The 12,185-nt window shown below is 41.1% G+C and overlaps 2 protein-coding genes across 13 annotated transcripts in view; one reads left to right on the forward strand and one right to left on the reverse strand.

Moving 5' to 3' along the window:
* LOC309693307 (GTPase IMAP family member 6) overlaps positions 1-6,700 on the forward strand; it is a 192,516-nt gene extending 185,816 nt beyond the window's left edge. Inside the window, exons 1-3 of one of the 2 annotated variants that reach the window (XM_082512398.1) lie at positions 4,076-4,090; positions 4,628-4,759; positions 5,208-6,700. In XM_082512398.1, the coding sequence (XP_082368524.1) occupies positions 4,684-4,759; positions 5,208-6,391 (1,260 nt within the window). In that variant the 5' untranslated portion in view covers positions 4,076-4,090; positions 4,628-4,683 and the 3' untranslated portion in view covers positions 6,392-6,700. Of the gene's footprint in view, positions 1-4,075; positions 4,091-4,627; positions 4,760-5,207 lie in introns of those variants that run through there. The other variant, XM_082512397.1, reaches the window with a different exon arrangement.
* The window catches only part of LOC309693308 (SPRY domain-containing SOCS box protein 4-like), an 81,961-nt gene that overhangs the window by 15,376 nt on the left and 54,400 nt on the right, over positions 1-12,185 (reverse strand). The gene's annotated exons all lie outside the window — the stretch shown is intronic.

The raw sequence follows: 12,185 nt of genomic DNA on the forward strand, positions 1-12,185 counted from the left end.
GGTGTTTTTGCAGCAGTACTTCTCGTACTGCGTACGTTTTACAGTTAATGTAAATGCATGACAAACTCAAATTACATCGTGGACCACATAAAGCCCATATTGATCAACTGTGGGCTGGACCAGTTCAACTACAGAAGTCTTAATATAACAAAAGAAGTGCAATTTCAACAGTATATGTTAGTTTTTCTTCAATGATTTAAAAAAATAAATCCTGCAGTAGTAAATAAAAGATATGTGCTAGTGTGGTTCTTTGTGCTTAAAATGTGAGAAGAAAATGTGAAGAATTACCAAAACCGTCCTGGCAGCTCATTTCCCACACTTTGCTGTAATTATAAAACAGGATTGTGGCCCAAAAGAAAAAAACTTCTATAGCCTATGGTCATTAAAATAGTCATTTTGTCATTTAATTTTTATTTTTTACTTAATTACTTTGATGTATGGCCATGGGAGAGGTCTTTATCAGCCAAGAAAAAAAAGCACCCATAAAAATAGATTTTTAAGTCCAGAGTTTTCCAGAGTCGTCCAGTGGGCCGGACTGGAGTCTTTCCCGTGCTGTTTCTTGTCCTCAAGCCTAAACATAAGGCTTGATATGCTTAAACTACTTTTTACATATTTTAAATCTTTCTAATAGTGGGCCAAGTTTCTGGCTACATCAAACCAGAAAGTCAGCAGATTATCACGACACAGAAGCTTTAAGTGTGAGGCTGTTTCGAGACAGAAAGAAAAAATTGATTCTCGAGGCGCTGAATCTTTATCCCATTTAAAATCCGGTCTATCAGATACTTCCCTTGTTTTAATAGCCCTGCTGCGCAGCTTCCTGCCCGGTCTGAGTCTCAGTGCATTGCTTTTACTATATGCTCCCCCCAAGAGTGTGACTTTCACATTGTATGTAGAACAAATCAGTGCAGAATATTAAATATAAAGCCTGCTTAGATCTTCTGGGAGGCGAGCAGTGCAGTAAAAACAGCTTATAAATATTTAAATTGACAAATCTGAGCCTAGCCAGTAATGAGAAAGTGGGTTTAAATTATTCGTTATGACACAACAAAGAGAATTTGTATAAAATAACCAGATTCAAACGTCACAACAAAAACAAAAACAGCAAAGACGAGGATTAGCGGGAGGTGTTTCTTTATTCTCCGACTCCTCTGCAAACACGAGAAGCTGAACTTTGCCAAACATCCTTCACAGACATGGAGAGAAGTTACTAATGTACCTCCGGTGGCATCTGCTTCCCCAGTTCATTGTGTGACACCAACAGTTTTTACCACTATCACACTTTAGGACACACTGAAGACGCCACTGTGCAGAACTAATGCTGTAATGTTGCAACAATCCATAGAGGATTTGTTAGAAAACGCTTTCATACTAAAAAATGGGGGGTGGGGGGGGATGCAGCCACGAGTTGGGAGCACTAATGGCTACAAACAAAGTTGTTCTAAGCCCGTCCCACACAGACAAATCCTTTGTGTTTCAAGTCCTCCTAGAGCAAACTCCTCCTTGAAATGTTTGGGTAACTTTAAATCGTCAGTGGTATGACTCACGTCTTACCGGCCACATTAGTGTCACGCAGAAAGATGGGCACTGTGGGCAGAGCTGGCCGGTACAGCGGAGCTGGTGGTAACACAAGCCACAGTGGTGCTTCTTTTTTAAGCCCTCCTCTCTTTTTACCATTACTGTAAATCCACTGTTTACCGTCTCCTCTGGGAAGGCAGGCAGAGAGATAAGAGAGAGGGAAGAACAGAAGATGTAAGAGAGCGGTAGACAGGAATAAAGGGAGCAAGGGAAGGGGTGAAGAAGAGGTAAAAAGAGCAAAGTAGATGAAGCAGAGAAAGATGTGAAGAGGTCGTGAGATAAGAGGGAAGGGTGGACTCGACAGAGTGAGAGTGATAAATAGGTAGAGACAGAGCACAGTGGGCCTGTCTGACCCTCAGATCCCCTTGAACTGCAGGAAGGCGGCTTTAGTCATACAAATCTCAATTTTAGAGGAAATCGTTGGCATAATTTACTAAGAACATCTTAAATTAAGAGACCCAGACCTTGTGTGTAAAGAGACTGAAGACTCGGGATTTTTCAAACTGTGCATTTAACCTGTGTAAGATATGTCAAGGACATTATTACTTCAAGCCAGAATAACCAGTCTACACAGCATTTTGGCATCTTTTAGCTACTTTTTTGCTTGAATTTAACTCTTACTGCTTCAATTTAGTCTTACTGTTCCCATTAACCTCGTTAGCATTTAGCTAATTAGCCATGGTTTTCATAAAATGCCGTTAAAGTCGTACTTACAATAGCCCAGTGGCCAAAAACATGTGTTAATGGTGTGAAATGGTGCAGTTCACAACAACTTATTGAGTAACATGATGACACTGGATCACTTGCACACATATCTAATCTGAGTGTGCTACAGTTGTAACCTGCACAGGGTGTCCTATAACAGCTTGTATAGGCTCCAGCTTAAAAGAGTAGATGGATAGAGGAACAGCCAGAGAGAACAGATGACAAGGAGTATCTGTGGCATATTATTAACTAATTAATAAGGTTATTAATGTAAAAGTGGATATAAAAAAATCTCTTTTTAGATGAGAAAATACCAAAGATGCAACAAAAATAACAAATTCACAGAAAGACTGAATAACTGTATAAATGATTGGCTGATGCTACTGGGAATGTTTCTATGGTTCAGACACCAACATCTGCTATTTCAGTGTATTCCTCCTACTGCTCACTGTGGCTGTGATAATAGAAAGCTGGCGTTCCCTGTAACACAAACCAATCAATGGATTATAGGAGAGTCCATAATCTCTTTCTTATGGATAAATGCTTTTAAAACAACTGAATAATTAAACAAACCTAGACAGAGAGTGCCTGGCTTTAGCACATTAACAGATGTAATGTGCTGTGTAAACACTATTTCAGAATTTCAAAGATGGGCAGCCTCATTAGAGAGAGTAACCTAATTATATACACAATTAGGAAGGTCGCTGTGTGTTTGTGTGTGTGCCAGAAGAAAAGAAGGACGACAGAGGGAGAAAAACAAAGCAGTAGAAGAAGAAGCAGATCAAAGTTCAAAACAAATTAAAAAAAAGAAAAGAAGAAGAAGCGAGGAAAGTTTGGGGACAGCATATGTGTGGAAAAGGCTGCTGTTCCTGTAGCCTCAAGGCAACTCAAGGATCATCACACACACACACACAAACACAGGCATTGACACTTCCTGTAAACAAACATGAGTTCTTACACATGCACACATTCAGCAGGCACTCCTTTGCCACCAACCTAATAGAAACAGACTGAGCTAAAAACCCAGCTGATCCTTCACTGGCTTAACCTCTCAGGTCAGAGCATGGATTCCCCCAGCATGCGCACGCACGCACACACACACACACACAAGCATCAGGTGCAAAACAAAAAAGGGGATCAGGTGCAAAAACAGAGAGGTAAGAGAGACAGAAGTGATGGAGACTGAACCGTGGAATCTAACCTGGGATTGTAATCCACCTCTGTGGTTCTAATTTAGAAATCAGCTAATTTACAAGAAAAGTTAAAATATCTTCACTTGATTATCTTTAATGTTGCGCCTCTATTTGCACCTAGAACACAAAATGCTGCTAAACGCAGCAAGTCCATGTTCATGTTCATCCAGCACAATGGCCTAAACTGTGAGCAAGACAATTTTAAAGGAGAAATGCAGCACATCTCAGGTTTCAGAGCCTTATAATATACTATTACTGATCATTCTGACATCATGTTAAGTTTAGCTGTGCTGACTTTAGCTTTAGATAATGGAAAACTGTAACAATCAATAGTGCTGCTGCTCACGCACAAAAACAACACAGGCTGACGCAAAATTGCAGGCATGTGTTCACAGTCCGAGTACACCGTTATCTGTGAGGTGCACGTGCTCAGATTAAGGTTAGTGACGCACGGCACGTGAGCCCGGACATTACGCAGCAGAGACAGAGAGGTTTATGATCAAAACAAGCTGTAAAATCATAAAACCTGTAAGACAAAAAAAACAAAAAAACGGAAGTAAAGCGGGGCGAGTAAGTCGATGAGCAATCTGTCAAGGAAATGAACTTTTTTAATTCAGGTGATGAGGATGTTTACCACTTCATATATTAATAATTTACTAAGACAAAAACAAAAATAGCAGTAATACGAAGGACTCATTTTGGCCTTTAGAGTAAAAATGCATCGACTTAAGTATTAAAACGTTTTAGAAAGTTATGCAAGTAAAACATGTAAACCTACATTCGATCGCTTATAGTAAATCTGCGCATGCTGTTATTGTGCTGCAGCTTCTACTGCAGTGTCCCTACATACAGGAAGCCATTCACATTTAATTGATGCAAGCTTACCATCTCCATTATGCTGTAATGCAACAACGCTGCTTGTACATTATTGTACATTTAAATCTTGGTGTAGGAAATAAACAAATTTCAAAAGTTAAAAAATAAAATAATTGTTAAAAACAAACTGACGGAAATCATAAACGATTTGATGGTTTAATCATTCTCAGGAATATCAAGAGAGCAATAAAAACTGGGAGGTGCATTTGTCAAACTTCATAAGTGGATGGAGTATCCGCTCTGCCAGACTGCACTGCTCAACACTCTTCATGTTACAGGCTGTTTATCCTGGGAAGCTGGATTCAGGAATCCCCGCTGTGGTACCAAAGTTGTTATGGAGGAAACTTATACTAGCTACATCTGGAAATCACCCGCAATGGAGAGCTGGTGGAACACACCTATGCATGCAAGTAAGTAATTGCAATCCTAGAAGGCGTATTTGTGACGAGATTTCACAAAAGTTAAATAATAATAATAATAATAAAAATTTCTGCAGGCAAATCTAAGACCAGAATTTGTGCATGACGTTTTGACTGAGCGGGCTTTAGTTTTTCAGATATTGTTTTGCTGTTAAAGATAACAGCAGGCATCTGTTAGTAACAAACCTCCAGTGTGCAAAACACTGAAGGGAAGAAAGATGCAGAAAAGCCTGAGTGTTGTTTCAAATCTCTCCAAGACAGTGAAATGGATATGATTCATATGAGGTGTAAAATATGATTACAAGTGGGCGAGTATGAGTCACTCCTGCCACTCACTGCACTCTACCTTTCTTGACTTTAGCAATTGACAAATCTATAACAAGCACACTGAACTCAGGCCTTTGGATTCAAAGTTTTCTTGCCCTTTTCTTTCCAACAGCATCACGCGCACTCAAAGCTTTGCTGCTTGGTCCCAGGAGGACAGGGAAGAGCTCCACGGGTAACACCCTGTTGGGTCGAGGGCGGGTTTTTGACACGAGAGGAGGAGGGGCCAGTGCAGCAGCTGGTGCTGTCACTGCTGGACGCCATTTGACCGTGGTGGATGCACAGGGCTGGGGAACATCTGAGGACTTTGTTCCCAAAGAGGAGAAAATTGAACTCCTGAGAGCATTATCGCTGTGTGGAACTGAGGGGCCTCATGTGGTTCTGTTAGTGATTCCTCTTATGGACTTTACCGAGTCTGAGAGGAAAGCAGTAGAGAGAAGGATGGAAATCTTCACCTCTGCTGTCTGGAGACACACAATGGTGTTGTTCACTTTTGGAGACTTGCTAAAAGAAAAAGGCTGCAGCGTACAGGAGCACATCCAAACAGGTGGCCCTGCTCTGAAGTGGCTGATGGAGAAATGTCACTATCGATACCATGTGCTGGATAACAAGGCAGCTGTTAATTGCACGCAGGGGGGACTAAAGCAGGAGGTGAACAGAAGTGGAAGGAGACAGGAATGGACTTGGCTGAAGAAAACTGACAAAGAAGCACGAGGGGTGAGCACCGGAGGCGAGCTGGATAGGAGACGAGAAGGAGAGCAGCAGCAAGTGAGAGAGCTGCTGAGCAAAGTGGAGGATATGCTGGAGGAGAACGGGGGGTGGCACTTCTCCTTTCACATGTACCAAAGGCTGGAGGAGGAATGGAAACGCAGAGAGCAGCAGCTGAGAGCTTTGCTCGAGGCACAGACAGAAGTGGGAAGTGCGAGGAGAAAACAAAAGACGGCAGAGACAAAGGCAGAAGTGGAGCCAGAACAACAGCAGAGTTTGGAGGCTGAAGAGCAGGAACAAAGCCGAAAGAAAGAGCTAGAGAACAAGGAGGGATGTGTGCAGAGGGAGATAAACACAGGGGAAGAGCGAGAAGAGGGAGTCGAGGTGGAGCTGATGAGACTGAGCAGTGAGGAGGAGAGGTGGGATACGAGCTCGGAGAGCGGGAGGGAGAGAGAAGAAGAGGAGGAGAGAGAAAAGATGAGGGGGCAGCTGGATGAGGAGAACACTGAGGTAAAGACTGGAACAGTGACTTCATGTTGGCCCAGTGGGGGTCCAAGGTTAGTTTTAAAGCCAATCAGGAGGCTGGCCTAAGGCAGTAATAACCACCAACTCCAACAACAACATCTGGTCATTTACTCTCAAAAACTCTTGTCATGTGATCACCCATGAGAAAATAAACAAGAGAACAAATCCGGATCTTCACAGACCTACACGCAGCCACAGGCCGTTTACAAAGACTGCCTTCACAAAGCTGAGCCAACTGGCTTCACATTTATATTTAGTATAGACATGAGAGTGGGAAGGAAGTGTATGTCCCAAAAAAAATGTCAAACTACTCACCGAGTGTATTTAAAGGACTAAAATGGTATCAAGTCATTAAATAAATACTGTTTTTTTTTCCATTTGCATTGCGTGTCAGTCATTGGTTCCATTGGTTATAACTGCACATATACCAGTCTGCTTCTAAAATCATCAGGAATGTGAGACACTGTGTGATTTCAGTCCTCACTTTTCTAATTATGCACATCTCCAAACTGTTGCAACAGTTCCTAATTTTAAAAATATTTGCAGCACTCTTGCACTCGAGTAATTAAAATCCAATTTCCCTTCTTGGGATAAACAGACACAAATAAAGAAACTCTGCTATCTGGAGAAAAAGTTAGCGGATGAACTCTGATAAAGGAGGATGCTTTCTTAACACCGCTCTCATTATTTTCCCCTCTTATATTTTTAGATTTTCAATTTGTAAATAAAATTGAGGCACTGTCACTCCATTCGAGGTTTTCAGCCTAAGCCGAGGGACGTGTGCTGTGCCACCCATTTCATTAAATCTCAGCAAACTGTCAATTGGCTTCAGGGGATTGCCGTCTCTCTTCGACTGACAGACTGTTAATTCTCATCTCTGGCTCGCAGTCATGATGCCGTGCGAGGTCATTTGTGCCGTAAGCAGCGAGGTCACTGTCTGCCCAAGACACCAGGCGTGACCAGAAAAGGCCATTTCAAATGCACATATTCAGATAAATATTTCATTAGGAGAGCTCCAGACTGTTCAGATTGTTAAGAAAAAATAAATCCAACCCAACTATTCATAAAAATTTGTTTTTTGTTTTTCATTTCTTTGCCATTTTTGAAGCAATGCAAAGATTTTCAACACTGTATTAATTAGTGAGCGTTCAGACGCTGCATTTGTTTTCATCCTGCCGCTTCTTTTAATTAGATACAGAAAGCTGCTGTGATATTAATTTGGTCCAAGAAGTCTGCTGTCTCCAGACATGAGCTGCTGAGATTTGTGTTTACAGAGCTTCACTGGAACCAAACGTTACACCAGATGCTTTCAGCAGTCACCTCTTCCCAGGCAGACTGTGTGATCTATCAGTGATCGAGTTTATGAGTTTAAATACAAAATGTCATAAACTCCTTTTAATAGAGATTGCTTTAAAACTAACCCACCTTGCTACCTCTGAACATTGATGTCAGAGGCCCATTAAAACCAGTTATTTTAGGATGAATGGTGGGCCCTAACATACAAACTCACTTGCTAAAGTTCAAAAAAACGAACGAACGCCGGAAAGTTTTATTTTTCCAAAAATCACGACTTTTTTAATCAGTCGGTCCAACAATAAAAGCTTTCAGCTGACCCCGCAGCCGTGTTCTTAGAGCTGACAAAATTGTTAGCGTGTAACTGCTGCCAGTAATCTTCTATTTGATAACACAGTAAAGTTCCTCCTTCAAAGTCTCTGTGTTGACATCTCTGACGAAATTGCAACTCATCTGGAATTTGATACCTTGTTATGATTTTTATTGGACTTCGTTGCACAAGATGAAGTCTGACACACGGTTGGGTGAGCACTATCAGCTCTAAATATGCCGTGAAATTCCTTATCAAGACAAACCGTGGCTGGGAACAAAGTGTTTTGGGAATAGTTGCCAATTAGTGAATGAAAGGTTTATCTGCAATCAGTGTTATGTAATAGCAGATCGCTATTGGTCAGGAGTCCACACTTCAACATAAGAGGTGCTTGTGAAATGTTAAAGAGTACAAGTGAAATTATTAAACAGAAGAATTGGAAAGGCGTTCACCTTTAATAGTAATATAGTGAATGACGTGGAGCTATAAATAACCCTCTGCACCTTTTATTTGTCTGGCTCCAATAGCTGCTTGAGGTGAGCACTCGTCTAGGCCACTGCTGTTGCTATGAAACAACTGACAACCCATTTAATGTGCAGCACTGGTGAGCTAAAAGCTGAAATATCTTTGACTTTTAGCGCTGGAATGTGCTCCGCTCGAGCAGCAAGAGGTATGAGTGGCGTCCGATAAAGCTGTAGCCCGGTCACAAACTCAGCTTTAGTATATCTGCACAGACTCACTGTCAATGACAGGCTCAGCGTGTACTTAAATGCTAGTGCTCACCTCAAATGACATGGTCATGACTACGACAGTGTTTCCTTAACATCTAACATAGCATCTCCCTTAACTAACGTTTAATGTTAGTCGTCTTGTCTCTGTGGTAATTATCTCACATTTGAGTTTTTCCTGTTTTGCTGTGATTGCTGGTTTTCCCCGTACATCTCTTTTGATCTTTTTCAGAACCTTTGATTTTGTTCAAATATGCCTAATCCTTTAAAAGTCTCCAATTAATCCCCTGCGTATCCGTAGTCAGATCGTCCTCTTCAGAGGGGTTTACTGTGAAGCAAGATTAATGGGTTAGCAATCTATGTTGAGCTTGTCTGTGTGACAAAAGTGCCCATCTTTTTACATGACTAGGCGAGCTGGTCATGTAAAAACAACACACACGCGCGATGAATACCTGTTCAGCCATCACATTAGAAACAAACAGCAGCACTGAGAGCCCAATCGGCATTAAAATAACTCAAACTCAATTGCTTATTTTCTCACTCTGTGATTTCTGGCAGCATTAACCTTTTGTCTTGCTTGTAACTGTGTTGCTATATTATTTTTTATGTTTTTTATAGATTTTTTTTTTAAACCCCATTTTATTATCATTACCTGATAACATCTGTGACTGAAGTAGGCGGCACTCATAAGGATCATTTTGTGTGAAAGAAGACTCATATGACGTGTGAAACGCCCCCATTCATGCGAGCAGACAGAGAGACTGAAACAGAAAGCCCGACTTGACAGAGAAACCTGATAATTGCTGTTGTAATGCCCATTATCTCTGACTGGAGTAGGAAAGCCTGGCTTTATTGAGCCGCCTTTGTAGTATACCCCTCTAGTTATTTTCATGATCTTTGTTTAGGATCATGTTGAGGCTCCTTGTTTAGGCTTTAAGTGTTTATCTTTTTTTGCTGGCTTAATTAAGAAGGGTTTTTTTTGTTATTTCTTGCCTCAGTGTCCTGCCTTTGGTTCCTATCTAAAACCATATTTTTGAGACGTTTAGCTTTGCAAAGGTGGGTGAAAAGTGTGAAAACTGAGAAAAGCAGGGCATCATTTTTTTCTCCTTTCTCTGTACTTTGCACCAAAAAGCATGGTGTTGCAAGTCATTAATAATGAAGAAGGGGTCAGAGTGTTAATTTGAGGTCTAAATCTTTAGACGTTACCCATGACCGGCCATACCCCACCGAAGTAAGACAGTTAAGCAGAGGTGTGAGGTCAATGTGTTTCTTTGACGTCCAATATCAGTTCTTTGTGATTATAGCGACTGAATGTGGAGAAACAGACGAATTGTTGAGACTTTTTTTTTCTTAACTGACCTTAAGCTGCAGTGTGCTTGAGATAAAATCAGCCTGTATGTGACACATGAACTAAAAGTGAGTTTGACACCCCCGGTCTCCACACGTCCCACAGTCTGGTTGATAAATGGACTCATAAGAGGTTTCTAGAGGTTTCTGATACTACTCGTCGTCCTTTGAAGTCGCTACCATCACTTAAAAGTTTCACAGAACTGCTAAAACTTTTGCAGCCACCAGGATAACAAAGAAACAAACAAAAAAAGCGAACTGAATCAAAGCTGCTAATTTTCTCGTATTCTTTTTCTATTGTTTCTTCAACATTATCACAAAGCACTCACCACAGTCGTTGAGATACACAGTTTTACATGTTAACCTGGCCTAGAAACCTAGTAAGCTTGAGGCGCTAGTAAACCACATCTTTGGCCCTTTAACAAAAAACTATACCTTGATGTTACAAAGTGCATAAGTTGCAGCTTTTTTGTCTTTCTCAGCAAATCTACAAAAAAAGCCACAGCTTTTGTTGACCTTGATGCTGAAGTCCATTCTTGTTTCCTCACTGATACAAAGGTGCTTTCAAGATGTGATTAGCTCAGTCTAGAAGAGACTGACAGACAGACAAAACCAGTGAGCTTATTTGACCCCAGCTGAAAATAATACTCTGCCAACTACAAAAAAGAAATTGTTACTAACCAACACGCACATAAGTCATAATTACGTAAATGCTCACGTAAATGCAAAAGTGTCCGACTGATCTGATTAATGCGGTTCTGTCTTTCCTCTCTTTGCTGAGGCACTGCTGTGTGCTTATGCAGCCTTGTATCCGTGCATGACGTGACAAACAAAACAAAGACACTAGCTGTGTTTTCTAGATAAAAGAGATGAGCTCGTAATGGAAGAGATGAGTACCAAGTGAATGCTGCATATAACTGTAGTTTATGTGAGGTCATACAGGCCTCTCACACACTGTTCAAGGATTTTTCTGGCATGTCTCCATTTACTCACTCACCTTCCCCCTAGCTTCGGGCTCATAAACAAGTCATACGCTAGTCATCTTAACACCGCTGAGCTGAGACGACCCACGGTGCCGCTTCATGCTCTAAAACGATTCAGTGCAAGGTGACTTTTTCGGCTATTTTTTTGCTCTGATGCACTCCGCTGTGGATCTTTACTCCATTACATCCATCCATCACACACCCACTCACAAGATTAGAGTGCACTGACAAACTTTTGTCACTATCTGTTCTTCTTGGAAGTTGAGTCATAAACTGAACATAAAATATAAATTTACAGAACCGAGAATTACATCACACTGTGTTTTACACCGAGTAAGTTACCATTCGGTTAACACACCAGCTCCTGATGGTATATTGTTAGTCAAGCATCTGAAATACTAAGTAACTATTTCTACACAACACTAATTAAAGTAGGATTACACATCTCTGACAGCCTCAACTGAACATTTTGTTCCTCAAATGTAACTTCTGCAGTCAAAGCGTATGACGGAGGACAGGCAAGCAGTGTGGGCTTGGACCAGATCACAGCAGGATCGGCCAGCAGAGCTACAGTAACCGCCCGGGCACAGAGCCCAGCTGAGGGTGAGGGGACCACGGGGCAATGTGAATTAGATACACAGAGGAAGTGATGGATAACTAAAGAAATAAGAGTAACAGATGAAACACGGGCTGTATTAGGAGAGAGTTACATAGAGGGCAGCAGAGGAAGAGAAGGAGTAGAGAGTGAAGAGTGAAAGCAGCGAGTGTCAAGAGATCTACTGGTTGTCAGAAAGAAAAAAAAAAAAAGATGGGAAATAGACGTGAATTGAAGCTCCACAGCTATTTTTTTCAGAGGGGTGAGCATCTATGGTATTAAATATAGACGTTGTCCCAGTATAAAGATTTAAATGTTTTAAATCGCATGAAAAGAAAACAGCAACAGAGATAGAGCTGAATAAACTGGTGTAATTCAATTTTAACATACAAGTAATATATGCAGGTAGAAAAACTTGAGACTATGGTACAATTCATCAGTGAAATATCGGCATGAACATGTTTCAAATACACTTTTCCCATATGGCTCTTCACTTAAAAGAAACATTTTCTGTGTCTGAATCATGTGGGAAAACAACTCCGTAGGTTTTTCTGTGTCCATCAATTTTTGCATGCTTGGCAGCAGATTTCAACAGCGTTCCCAA

The sequence above is a fragment of the Aulonocara stuartgranti genome (genome assembly GCF_965226115.1).
Source record: "Aulonocara stuartgranti genome assembly, chromosome: 18".
In the NCBI taxonomy this organism is placed as follows: Eukaryota; Metazoa; Chordata; class Actinopteri; order Cichliformes; family Cichlidae; genus Aulonocara; species Aulonocara stuartgranti.